At 40.2% G+C, this 14317-nt stretch overlaps 1 protein-coding gene across 1 annotated transcript in view; it reads right to left on the bottom strand.

Moving 5' to 3' along the window:
• Positions 1-2599: 2599 nt before the first annotated feature.
• The window catches only part of kcnh3 (potassium voltage-gated channel, subfamily H (eag-related), member 3), a 241798-nt gene continuing 230080 nt past the window's right edge, over positions 2600-14317 (bottom strand). The window contains exons 12-15 of the mRNA XM_084724378.1: positions 7822-8078; positions 6041-6141; positions 5859-5911; positions 2600-3573 (exon numbers count right to left, since the gene is read on the bottom strand). Coding sequence (XP_084580504.1) covers positions 2632-3573; positions 5859-5911; positions 6041-6141; positions 7822-8078 — 1353 coding nt within the window. The 3' untranslated portion in view covers positions 2600-2631. The remainder of the gene's footprint in view (positions 3574-5858; positions 5912-6040; positions 6142-7821; positions 8079-14317) is intronic.

Below are 14317 nucleotides of genomic sequence, written 5' to 3'. Positions count from 1 at the left end.
TGAGTCATTTTCTGAACGAACAAACAGTTCTAGCTCTTCTGTTATTTGTCTTTACCCACTTAGTCATTATATCCACATTACTGATGATTATTATTGAAAAATCTTATTGTGTTAATTAGAAATGTTAAACAATTAATCATTTAAAAATTTTACTGATTAAAAATATATTCATTGATAATGAATCAATGCTCAATTTGACATTGTTTTGTCTGACCAAGGCATCTGTTGAATGAGGAAACTTAAACCTATACTTAAAAATGACGAGAAAAAAAGAGAAAATAACAAAAATGATTTTTTTTTTTTAAAAAGAAAAGATGAATTATTTATCTTATCAATTATTAATGATTAATTGATTGTTAGTATTTCAACTACCTGTTTAGGAAAATGCACAAAACTGGAAACTTATTATATTTTGTGAAAGCACCAGTAGTCATACCTACAATATTTGTGCATGATGACATCATCATATCATCATACTTGGTCAAAAATATCATATGATATGTGATTTTGTCTATAATATAACAAACATATTTTATCACCTTGGTCACTTCCAACCTTTGGAGTACATAACATGTTGTCAGTCACAACCTACATGATCAATAATTATTGAAACTGACTGATATGAAACTTAATTACAGTGATGGGTTTCTCAGTTGTATCTCCCAGGCCTTCCAGACACACTGCTCATACTGAATCAGCAGGTATAGTTTTTTTTATTTATTTATTTTTAGATAACGTATATCCTTAAGGGAAGAAATGATGATTTAATGGACTTGTTCCAGCAGAAGAGAGACGGGACGGATCGAAGGACTGTAAGAAGAGTTTTTCTGTTTTTATATATGTTTTATCTTGTCTTTTTTTCCTCAGGTCTTTACTTTTTTGCTGTGTTTTTGTTGCATTGTTTCTATCAACTGACTCTTCTTTTTCTTCTTTCATATATTCTATTCTATTTCATATCATTGTTTATAAAAACTACCAGTGTAACCTATTAATTCTAGGCATTTTTGGATGGATGAAGGTAACGGGGAGCTGGGAAGGGTGGGAAGATACATAACAATTCTTATGTGACTTGCATTTGCAGTGCAGCTTTTATAAAGTATTTAAAACGTGTTTATCATTTTACTGAAGAAAAAAAGAGCCTGTTAATTCTGTCTAAATGCACGTGCACTGTCTCCTTTATGAAGTAAGATAAAATATTCTATGTTGTTTTCCTGATAAGAGAAAATCAAACAAAGATGGCATATTGAAACTACGAATTTATGAATTTATTTCTCATTTCTTAAGTTTAAGCATTTGTATATGTTTTCAATAAAATGTCAAGATATAATAGAGTAATGCAGAAATAGCAGTAAAAATGGTCAGGAATGTTCATTTACGCACAAACTTGGGTCGAGATGGTTTGTCATTTTTGAAAAGTGGGTCCTCGGGGAAAAGTTGTGTCATTAACTCACTGTCCTTCAGCATTTGGAGAATACTTTTCTTACCTCTTTGTCTTTCTGACATTTTCTCCTCCACTTACGAAACTCTTAAAAGTCCTCCTCCCTGCTCCTGACAGATTTTCGCCTTAGGAACTCTCTTTAAGGATGAAGGTACTTTGTGAATTTTTTATTTTTAGTAGGATCCACTCTTAACTTTGAGAGGAAATTCTTAGAAAAGAATTTTCTTAGAACTTCATCACTGGGAGCATCTCTAGGAAGCTTTATGTATATGGTATTACTGCTGTATATCTATATATTTGTTTGTAAAGACAAACAAAGAATAATCACTTGGCAAAACTTCTTTTTCTCCTGTTTTCTCAGATGAAAATTTAAAAAAAAAGTTACTTAGAAAACTGATCCTGTCACAACACCTGTTTCACACCTGTCAAAACCACCAGAGAGGAAATTATTTCCATCAGACTAAGAACATTGATCACCAGATTTTTTCCCCTCCTACCTCTCAAGACTTCAGTGCAGGTGTGTGTGTATGACTCTGAAGAGATGGTTGGATGTCAGCTGAGAGTTTACCTCCACCAGCCCGGAGGCAGATAATCACATCTCTTAAAAATCAAAAAAAAAAAAAAAGAAAAAGAAAAAAATCCCACTGATGACACACACTGGCCTCCCAGGTGAGGTGACCTGATGTGGCTGAGACTGAATGGAGAGTTTACATTCCCGGTCCCAGCGCGGTGGCTCGGATGATCTGTCTTGGGTAAAGAAGACATGTTTCCCGCTGAGATATGTGTGTTTGTCCCTGCCCTTAGAGGAGACATCCATACTGGGTTTAAAAAGCGATTTTGTCTCGTCAGTTCGCTGGAAAGAGCTCAGTTAGGCTCCAGACATGAACGGAGCCGGGTTAAAAAGCTGTGCTCTAGTTCTGTGTGTCCCAGTCGCTGCAGGGTCAACTGATGCTACTCGAGTGTTGATACTGTAAGACAATTTGTGCTGTTGTAGTTCTGTGGTTGGAGAAATGAACTCCTTCACACTGATTTGCTGACAGCTGGCGTTGTGCCTCGGCCTCCCAGGTGTGTTTCTGGTTACCTGTCTGTCTTTTCAGCATGTTTCTGCCTCCTTGTGTGAAATGGAGCAGCAGTCTGTCTCCTGTCCCTTCATACCTCATTGTGTCACCTCTTTCATTCTCAGTTGAACCCGTTCATAATGCTGGCTCCTCTTCATCGATGAAGCTGATGTGCTCTGTGGAGGTCTTCCCCTCCTCCACCTGTCGTCCCCACTCCTGCATCTCCAGCTCCTGGGGACAGGCGACGGGCCTCGCCTCCCTGTGGCGCAGCTGGGTCTTGTGCCAAGGTGGAGTCTGGCTGTCTCCCTGTCCCCTCCTCGCATTGACAAAGTCCAGACACAAGGGCAGGGACTGGGTGGAGGGATGGAGGGAGACGGGTGTGGGGGATGCAAGAGGGACGGACGGGGAAGGCCTCAGCCGGAGGAGTCCACCAGGGGAGGATGCGAGCGATGGGGGAGCAGAGCAGTGGGAGGACGGGGGAGGAGGAGTGTCCTGGGAGGGAGGCGGGGGGAGCAGGCCTCTGCTGGTGCAGCTGCTGGGTCGGGACAGGTGGGGACCCTGGCAGGGGGACAGGGACGGTGAGGAGGAGAGGGACATAGAGAAGGAGAGAGAAGGTGATGGGGTGTGGGAGGCTGGCGGAGGCTGAAATATCCCATTACTGGAGGACGCTTGTAGGACCGGGGACTCATGTAGTCCCTCCTCCGGTGAAGAGAGGTCGGAGTGGGTGTGGCCCACTGGCGGTTTGGGCGGGGCTTGGACTGACAAAGAGGAATGAGGCCTTTTCGGTGAATGAGGAGTTGGGAGAAGGCATCCTGGCAGGTCCACGCCTTCTATGTCTCCACTGTCCAACAGGGAGTGGGAGTCAGGTCTCTGCAGGGGACAGGATGTTGTGGTGGGCGGCAACACGAGACAGGCGCTTGTTGAAAGCTGGCTGGCACTGCTGGGGGGCGGGGTTAAATTTGGCATCATGGTCGTGAGGATTGGCGGCGATGTTGTTTGGAGGAGGGGCTTAAGCAAGCGGGTCATTTCCTGCAGCTCCTGACTGAGCTTGGAGACTTGTTTAGAGAGACTGTTCATCTGTGTGGTAGAGAGACACAACAAAAATATTACCGCTTACAATAATATCATATTTCAGCTTGGATTTCTACTCTGTGTAGCCAGGGGATGTGCTAGATTTTTGTCATCTAATGCTATGCTTTGGCCACCAAAGTAATATCTACAGGCTAGGAGATAACACCCCCAAAGGCATGGGTGTCACAAGCTTGCCTGCAATGCATCCTGGTACATGTAGGCACTGTTTCATGGCTCCATGAGCAGGAGAAGTCTGTTTTTTTTTTCAGTCAGTATAGCAGCACTGACGAATTTACTTCTTCTGTTGACTAAATTTACCATCACATCACAATTTTAAGAGTACCATTTTCTATTTTGAAATTAATTGTTAAAAGGACAGTTCATGCCAAAATCCAAAATACCATTTTTCCCCTGGCCTGTAGTGCTATTTATCCATCTAGATAGTTCTGGTGTGAGTTGCAGAGTTTTGAAGAGATTGGTCATATTGATGTCTGCCTTCTCTCCAATATAATAGGACTCTGCTTGTGGTGCTCAAAGCACCAAAAAATGCATTTGAAAAATTCCAAACCAGTATCTCTTTCCTAAAATCATGACCTGGTTACTCAAAATAATCCACACACCCAGTTGTGAGCAGTTTCATGTAGGAACTACTTTCCCTCTGCAGTAGAGTCCAGCAGAACTACTTTCTTTTATACTAGAAATGTTAATTAATTGCAACAACAAGTAGCCTCCTGGTAGGCAGAGTGGGGCGGGTCTTTGGAGAACATTCAATCATTCAGGTTCAAATAACTGCAAACACTGTCACTTCTCCCACAAGGCTCAAATGTATTCTGACTAACCTGACTGTCTTAAGTGTTATTTTATTATTTCCAGTCATTTCAGAATAAAAATAAAGATCAGATGTGGACAGTTGAATAATACATTTGAGAACCCCTGAGTCAGAGTGATGGAAACATACTGCAGTACAGTCTCTCTAAATGTGTTTGAATTTAATTTGCATCTGGAGCTGGACCTGTGACAACAGCTGCAGGTGACTGTGATGCTGTTTGGCCGACGGTGGCCATGATTATGACTACCTAAAATCATGTGCAGGTGTACCGGTGCTTTGTGCAAGGACGCAGACTTCTGTGCAAAATGTCAAGTGGGTCAAACTTTTCACCACCAAGGCACTGACATATAAATGCATCATATTGCTGTAGTCCAGTGGTTCTCAAACTTTTTCTGACCCTTTTCCCCTTCAGAAGCCAAAACACACTCACAATTCAAAATCACACTTAAATGACTAAATCATTAATAATATATAATTATATGGAATAATAGGACAGGTCTAAATATTCTACAAAACTAATTTAGGAGAGGAATAGATGAGTCTCTACAGTGAAAGAAGAGGAATTTTATTTGAGTACCTCACAGTTACACCGATGAGCTGAACGTGAGGTGATAAATGGCCACAAGGTGGTGCTATCAGTTGGCCATGACAGTGTGACAATGAGCCAACATGCTCAGCTAACTGGCATTCAACCATCAATTTTATTATTTACATCTGTGCCTTCAGGGCTGTGTTCCAAATCCCATTCTAACATACTATTTAGTCATTATCAATTAATTAATGTCCAAATCTTTCATCTGCATTTTTTTAAGATTTTTTATTTATTTTTGCTTTTATTTGATAGTGACAGCTGAGAATATGACAGGAAGGGGGGTAGAGAGAGAGAGAGAGAGGATGAAACGAAGCAAATTGGGCACAGGCGGGGGTCAAACCAGCCACTGAAGAGGACCAACAGTCTCAGCACATGCTTTCATCTGCATTTTTGTTGCCAGTGAAGCTAAACGGGCCAGTGAAAACCAGGACATACAGACGAACACACAGGCTGGAGCAGGCACAGGTCTGGAGAGGTGATTGTGACCACTGAGCAGAACAGAAGAGGAGCTGGGAGTCAATTAAACTGAAACTCTGGGGAAACAGAAGCCATGAAAAGCAATTTAAAAGACACACCAAAACAAAGAAGGAAAAAAAGATGTAACAAGACAAAAAACAACATCTAAGACATAACAAGGTGAAAGACAACAACACCAAAAGCTATGCAAAAAATGTAACACGACAAAAATAATGACGAATCAAGATGAAAATGTAGCCCATGTTTTTCCATTTCTACTGGAATAAAGAAGTTGAATCAGTACTTCTACTTTTATCAGAGTCTTTTTTACACAAGCATGTGTACTTCTACTTGAGTACAGACTGTGCGTACTTCTTCCACCTCTGTGTTTCAACAACATCAGTCAGCACTCACCTCCTCAGTCAATTTGGACACGCTCTGCTTGATCTCTGACTGCTCCCGGATCCCTGAACACAACACAAACATGCAGGACCATTAATCCTCCAGAAAAAAACTTCTGACAGAGACAAAATCCTACTCTGTATATGTGTGTGTATATGTGTGTGTGTGTGTGTGTGTGTGTGTGTGTATGTTACCTGGGTATGGGGAGGGTGGTGCTGCAGGTGACTGGCTGGGACTGAACTCAAACTTCTGTGATGAGGTGGAGTTGCTCTCTGTTTCAATGCCGTCCACAAATCTGTGCAGAAAAGAGGGATTAAAAGTAAGAGAACGCGCACGGGAGAGGAATGTAAATTAGAAGAGGAGACAGAGAGAGCACTAATTACAGAATGTACATCTGTCCTGGCTGTACACTATTTTTTTTATCCAGACATAAAAAGGCCTCTATCAGCAGCTTTTGTTCACACACCACTGCGCAGTGGACAGGGTGTCATTAATCTCTGTGCACACATGGTTACTTTCCATGTACACACATCAGCCTACAGTGTGAAAAGCCATTCGCCTTCCAGCAGCAGCCAGGCCCCATGTGATCCACCTGCACTGTAGCCTACTGGTTACCATGGCAGCCAGACACCTATGCTGCAGTGTCAAGTGATGTTTGTGCAGTCGCTCCTCTGGCTGTGAGGTCTCCTCAGACTGGGCTGCACCAACAAGGGTTAATTTTTAAACCCACTTAAATGATGGTTTTACTTTAAATTGTGTCGCACCAAACTTTTAAGCTAGATTAAAATTAAGAAAAATTAAATTAAACTAAATTTCATTTTAGTTTTTTACTCCAAACCTAGACTAAATATAATTCTGTTGCATCAAAATTTTAAAAGTTGAGTTGAGTTGAAAATTGAGCTTAAAATTATACTTAAGGAAGTTTAACGCAGCTGCTTTTTAAAAATGACTTAAGCAAATATTTTTTAAAGCCACAATAAATGTGTGTTCTGAGTTTGTCACACCACAGAAACATGTTATTAACCACGTGGCCAAATCTGAATAATTTTTAAAAAAGTATATAAAATTTGGTCTCAAAATCATGAAAAAATGAGCAGTTTTCTCTGCTCTAAAATACTGGGGGCGTGTCCACTCCGCTGTCTCAGCATCATACATCACTAACACCTGAAAACAACCTGTCACATGGACACTCCATCCAGCAGCTTTATTGGACATGTCCTTGACATGTTTGAGCCATCAGAGCCAGAGGACAGTGAAAAGACTTTTGTTTTTTTTAGCTAACAAACAATGTAACATTTAAATTTTTTTGCCAGCAAGCAAACAACGCAATGTTTTAACTTTTTAGCTAGCCAAGTGTAACAGTGTAACATTTTAACTAGTTAGTAAACAATGTAAGATTTTGTTAACTTTTTAGCCAACTAGCAAACAGTCTAACATTTTGTTAACTTTTGAAGTAGCTTGCAAGCAGTCTATATTTTGTTAACTTTTTAGCCAATTAGCAAATGGTGTAATGTTTTGTTTTTTCCAGCTGGCAAAAATGTAGCATTTTGCTAAGTTTTTAGTTTGTTTGTTTTGTTAACTTTTTAACTACCTAGCAAACAATTGGAAATTTTGTTAATTTTTAAGCCAGCTAGCAAACAATGTAACGTTTGTTAAAAATTAGCTTGCTAGCAAACAATGTAGCGTTTTGTTAACTTTTTAGCCAGCAAGCAAACAATGCAATGTTTTGTTAAGGAATACAGAGCAGTATATAGTTAGTAGGTTAATAGTCTGAACTTTTTAATTTTGGTTTAAATCAATAAACTTGGATTCACCAAACAGAGATTAGTTTTTAACAGTGCGACAGAGCTCTGTTTTATTTTCTTCTTTCTTTCTTTTTCTAATTTTCTTTCTTCTTTGTTGCAACCCAGTCTTAATCTTTTTGTTTACTGGTCATACTACTCCTTGTTTTTCAGCGCATGTGTGTATGTGTTACCTGGGGCTGAGTTCAGGCGGCGCCCCGCTGAAGCTAACCACAGGTATCTGCAGGGTGTTGGGGCGGGGATGCTCGGAGGGAGCCCGGAACGGCCTGGGCGGCAGGAGAGGGGAGCGCAGGGGCGAGTTGAGCCCCCTACTGAGACGCAGCGGGGATCGAGGAGCACGGGACACCGAGTTCTGCTCCTCGTCGCCCTCCTCGTCCTCACGAATTGATGGCAGCTTCTTCACCAAGCCGCCGTTACTTTCCCAGTCCGCCTGAGAGACAAAAACACAGTGATCAAAATTTGAATCTGAAGTGATATGAGCAGCCTACATCCTACTGGAGTAAAATAGTTGAATCAGTACTTCTGCTTTTACCAGACTTTTTTTTTTTTAACACAAGTATCTATAATTCTACTTGAGTAAAGAATGTGTGTAATTTTATCACCTCTGCTTGTTGTTACTCACAGACACAGAGAGGTTAGAAAGTGTTTTGTTACAGTTGCATCAGACCCTGAATGTTAGTAAATTGGATGTAGTGACATGCTTGTACCAGTGGGTGGCAGATAAACACAAGGGTTTGGATCTTTTCTACCAGTGAACTGTGACTGTTTGATGTAGTGTAATTAAACACTGTGCATCATAGAGTTATTCCACCTTTTATGAGAATCCATAACTTTACTTCAGTGGAGATATCTGATGGGAATCACCAAACATCACATATTAATAAGAATAAGAAAACATGAATTTATATAGTGCTTTTCAAATCAAGTTATTACAAAGCACTTTGCATACAATTATAAAAATAGGACCAGTTAATAAGATATAATGAAACAGTTAAATTAATAAAAATAAACAGTGAGATCAATAAAAAGCAAGTCTAAAATAGTGAAATTTGAAAGGTTTTAAAGGAATGGTCAGGAATGACCTACCAGCGGATCTCAGGTTATACTTGATGATGTGTGAAATGCTTTGGTCTGTGAATATATCTGATCTGATCTGATTTAATTAAACAATTTGTCATTCATCTTCCAGAACAGGTTGGTCTGCAATATTCAGGAGCCAAATGTAAAAAGGGTCTGTTGATATACGGCACTGGTTCCCAACCTGGAAGTCACACACACACACACACACACACATACACACACATATATATATATATATATGTATATGTATATATAACTTGGTATTTCATTCATTACTATGAAGAAAACAAAACAACATTGTCATTTTTAAATTTAAGACTATTTTCTCTGATGTCAACTTAAAAGACATCACACAGGATGAAGGTACAATGGAAACCTGAACACAAGCAGTGCATTAGCAAGCAGGTAAAACAACCAAACAGAAAACAGAACAAGTGTCAGGGAGAAGAAAACACTGAATTTATCAAAACAAAAGCCAATTAACTATGAATGATTCTAAAAAAAAAAAAAAAAAAAAAAATGCAACATTCACAGGAAGGAATGTGCTTAAAATGCATCCAAATAGCTTGTTTTAAACAAACATTCTACAGTTATTGAGTTTACTGGGGTTACTTGTACAGCTTACTGGTATTGTTATGCATTGAATATATTATGAAATATCACTAAAATATGTCACATATAGGGCTTTTCCACTGGAGCTTTTGACCACACTGAATCAAACCAAAGGAGCCAAAGTGAGCCCAACCCCACTCCAAGTGAGTGCAGTGACGTCTCACCAGCACAGCCAAGCAATGACAAGCCTCCTTTTCTCCCCTTCGAACAAGCGAGCGTTGTGATACTCAGCTCACATGTGCAGGAGAGCAGAGAGAGTCTCTTTATGTTCAGCTCTCAGTACTTTTGTAACTTCTAACTGAATCTCTGCTTTGAAATGTAGTTACTCTCCTGTGTTGGTGTTTGTACTTTCAGGTATCTGCTTAACTTCATTGCTTCATATTTGCTTTCAGTTTGTCGGAGTCGAATGAAGTTACTGCTGATGAAACTCCGCCGAATGAACATCTCCTAATTGTGCTACGTCATACGAAAAGCGTTTACACTGTGAAACACCAGGAGACTTTTATTGTGAAGAAATTAAGGAAACAGCATGTTTATCCCCAAGACATATATGAACAGTTTATCCCCCACTTTACAGCCACTTGAGCCTCCTTGAGCTTGTCTTCAGTTAAAAGACAAACTTTCAAGCCGGTAGCCCTGTTGTCATGGAAATGCAAACCCTCTCCATCAAACCGGGTTGAGCCAAGCCAGCCACTAGGGCCACTAGTCAGGGGGTTACTCAGTGATAGAAGAAGATATTGTTAAGGAAAAAGGTTGGGAACTACTGTTACACATTGTGAGCTTATTGTCTCATAAAGAATAGCTATAGTGCTGAACTCTCGCAAAATATAATTTAGACATAAGACAAAGATTCCTGTGTGCACAGTTATATTCAGGAACATCACCATCAGCCCACCAGACTGGCAGCTTTAATGCCACTCAAGAGGATGACAGACTTTGTTTGCTGTCTGAGTTCAGTGAAATTGAGAATGAGGTTCAGACAATTTTGTTTAACACTGAGCTGTACAATAAGCTGTACTTTTGTAATGAAAGAAAATATAGTGAAATGTTTGACCACTGCAGCAGTACTTGTGGTGTCTTGTAAGCCAATGAGGGTCGGGCACTTTGTGTGCATGACACAAAAACAAAAGAAATCAAATCAAACCGCTTCAGTTCAACATACCCCCATAACATACCCCATATATCCCTTTATTAATGATCACATTCTTGAGTGCATTTTCTTTCAGATTTGGAACATTTTAGTTGTGAGGAGTTGAGATGTAGAGGTGAAGTCTGACAGATTTTATTCCTGGGTGCATGAGGTGATGTTTTCTGCTGAAAATGAAATATTTAATATTATTATCACATTATTATTTATGTTTTATTTTCTGGTACTGGAATCTGCATATATCTTCATATGTGAAGAATAAAATATTACTTATCCATAAATAAATGAGAGAGAAGTGCATTTTGACAAGCAGACAAACTGTGCAGACTGAAACAAGAGCTATAATGTAGAAGTGTGTTCCTCCAGTCCCTTTAAAGGGATCATTTGGATTTTTTTTTACTTTGTTGAATCCCAACTACCCCTTAAAAGACAGACGTCACACAATAACACAAACATATTAACTGATCGACGCAGTGATACATCAGCAACTCCAATGTTCTGTGAGGTAAAATGTTTTTGCCAAAGGAGTCTGGTAGTTTCCTGTCAGAAAAACCCTGTCTGACGGCAAGGTAAGGTGTTGAGAATATTGTAAATATAGCATACACCTAAACTGATATAGATTTTTTAAATACATTTTGCTGCTGAGCCCTGTCCCTTATACAATTACACTTAAAAAAAAATGAACTATCCCTTTAAAATCCAACAACAGTGAGATCAGTTTTATTTTTTAGGTTGCTGACATTACAAGTAACTTTTAATGAGGACTTGATGAGATCCTGTCACAACTCAGGAATGAAATTAGAGAAAAATCATAAAGTGAAGTTTAATAGTAACTCGTTAAATCACAATTATTTTTTATTTTATGTTGAGTGAATATTGTTTTGCTTCCATCTTTGCCAGTTTGCAAAAAGAGGCTTGTCATGCTACATTTAATACAGACTGCTGCATCTGACTTTTCCTCATCACTTTCTCCTGAGCAGACAGACACACACACTCGCACTCACACACACGCACGCACACACACACACTCCCCCAGCAGTCGCACTCGTCCTTCTTCCCCATCAGCTCTGTCCCTGCTTATGAATTGAATAATTCAGGCTGACTTGACTGTTGATGCTGAAACTTCCACAAATGACTAGCTGAACAAAACAGGACTCTGTTTGTGCAAAAAAGACGGCAGCACAAGCTACAACGAGAGCACAGAAGGTTTTTGTTAAATTATCATAAGAGCTGAGGCTGGATGTTTGGTGTGATTTGTCACACTGCCAGAATTATAATGTGTAATATGGAATAAAAAATATATGCATGACTTGTGTGTTTTGGAGCACAGCCAGGTCATTAAATCTCCCACAGTCCCACAAACCTGGGAAGCTGTTTGTTTCTAAGTTTCCACTGACAGAACAACATAAAACTTGAAGAGGTCACTCAGTAGATGCAGATGGTGAAGCACCTTCCGCAATGCCAGATGCAACCAGTGGAGATTTTCAAAGTTTGAATTGAGGGTTTTGAGTGTGTGTGTGTGTGTGTGTGTGTGTGTGTGTGTGTGTGTGTGTTTGTGTGTGTAATAATGACGTATAATAAAGTTTTCTTTATGAGTTATAGAATGTTGTAATGGTTTTATAACTGAGCATCCTGGGTTCACCTAACTGTATAAAATTAAAGACACAATAAGCAGGACAAATCAATTTTTTGTTATTTACTTAGAATATTTCCTTATTTATTTAGAATATTTTCTTATTTATTTATTTTCTTATTATTTTATTTAGCAGATCAACTCATCCTTACTGAAGCTGGCTGGAAGAGGAGCAAAAACATTTTTTTCATCGACAAAAGCCTTCAGTGTCGCTCTCTGCTCTTCTTTCAATGAAGAAATACTCTACAGTTCTGATATAACTGATGCCATCACAGTATCTACACTAACCTCAAACCAAAAAACTACGTCCGTAGCTTCCAGTAGTCCCTATAAGGATGCTGATTGGCTGCATCACCTCTGAGGCAGACGCAAACGGACAGCTTGGAACCTGGCAAGATGGATTCTCGTGTGTGATATCGCAAATCCAGCTACTTTGAAAGGTAACTAGATAGCTCCAGGGTTCCAAGGATCTGGTTCAAGAACCAGAGCTAATTTTGTGGAAAAGGACCCATACATCACTGCACAACAGCAAAAGCAGGAACCCTGCCTACACAACTGAAATGTAAAGAAGATAGATAAGTGCCTTTTAGCGTTCATTTGGTGTGTTTATGAGCGTGTTTGTGTCCTATATTGATGTTTTAGGACATTCTAACGTATGCATGGTTTGTAAGTCTGTGGCTGTATATGTAATAAATGTGTTGGTATGAGCATAAATGTGTATGCACGTTGTGTACATGGATATATGTGGAGCTTGAATATAAAGCATGAATACAAATAAACCCAACTCAACTCAAATTCATTACATCTGCTCTTTAGTGATGGCAGTGTATCGTGCCTCTCTACTCTACTGCCTTTAAAATAATGCCATCATCATGCCTGAATATAGAATGAGTGGTGCAGTGAGTAACCAATGTATGTTATATCTCATCATGCAGACAGGCCAACGCCCCTCTGCTCCCCCTCTCCCCCAGTTCTCCCCCACTCCGAGCCTCACGCCCTCCACTCCCTTTAATCAAGTCTCTCTTCTCCCTCAGTCCCTGCTCACTCAGCATACTTTCTCTCTCTCTCTTTTTTTTTTATATTCCTCCCCCACTGCCCTCATCCCCCTCCCATGCTACCATAATGTATTTTTAGCTCTCTTGTTCTAATCTTAGCTCCCAGCTCCAAGGAGTGCTCTGCGATGCGGAGGCGTGATAAGTGTGCACATGCCGCGTGCCGGCAGTGTGCTCGTCTGTGTGCGAGTGTGTGGGTGTGCTGAAGTTTGCAGTCGCATCATGTATGTGTGATGGAGTCAGGCTGTATGCAGACATCAGAGTGCAGGGACGCATGTAAGTGGATGTATGTAAGCTGCGTGTGAGTGAGTGAGCTTGCAAGGACAAGAATCAACAAAGTGTTTTTTCTTCCTTTTGGTGCAGAAGTATGAGCGTTGTGTGTGTGTACAGTTTGTGCAGCTGCCGGTCATGTTTGTGGCGCAGAAATCGAACAGCACGAGAACACGGGGTACAAAACACGCTGTAATACCCCCCCCCCCCCCCCCCCCACACACACACTCTATGCAGCACAGCTCAGTGCACCCAGTCGACTGGTTGTTATGGCACATTGCATCGTTTTGCCCAAGCCTCCAGGGTCATGACAGTCAGTCTGCAGCCTGTGAATCAGGAGAGAGCAGGGACACTGAAAGTACACCCCATCACTTAGATGCTGGATCTTTTGCTTTTTCATCTTTTTCTGACAAAATCTCCTTTTTCGTTGCTTGGTAAACCCAGTGTTTCACTTCATACTTTCCCTCCTTTCCTAGATATGGGAACTGTTGGAAAATTTTACAGTCCCTCAGTCATGGCACACGGTAGACATACACTATAAAAGTGACTGTTTCTATTTCATCATTAAAGGGAAAATTCATCCAAAAATGTAAATTCGGTCATTATCTACTCTCCCTCATGCCGACTGATAGTCGGATTTATTTTGTTAGTCCACAAAACACTGCTGGAGTTTCTCAGGAAAGACAGATATGTGTTGCATTAAACCCATATATTGAAGTAAGATCAACTGAGGCTCTTCAAGGTTATTCTTTTGTAATCAAAGTGACATCTGAATAGAAGTACAAGCTTTTCTTTATCAACTTGGCACCACAAACAGGATTCCAACAAAGAAGGACACTGGGTGAGTAAAGAGAATTATAAAATACCCTGTGTGA

Source organism: Lutjanus erythropterus, chromosome 8 (genome assembly GCF_056507025.1).
Source record: "Lutjanus erythropterus isolate fLutEry1 chromosome 8, fLutEry1.hap2, whole genome shotgun sequence".
Lineage (NCBI taxonomy): Eukaryota > Metazoa > Chordata > Actinopteri > Lutjaniformes > Lutjanidae > Lutjanus > Lutjanus erythropterus.
The sequence above is the reverse complement of the archived record's forward strand: the minus strand, read 5'-3'. Positions and strand labels throughout refer to the sequence as shown.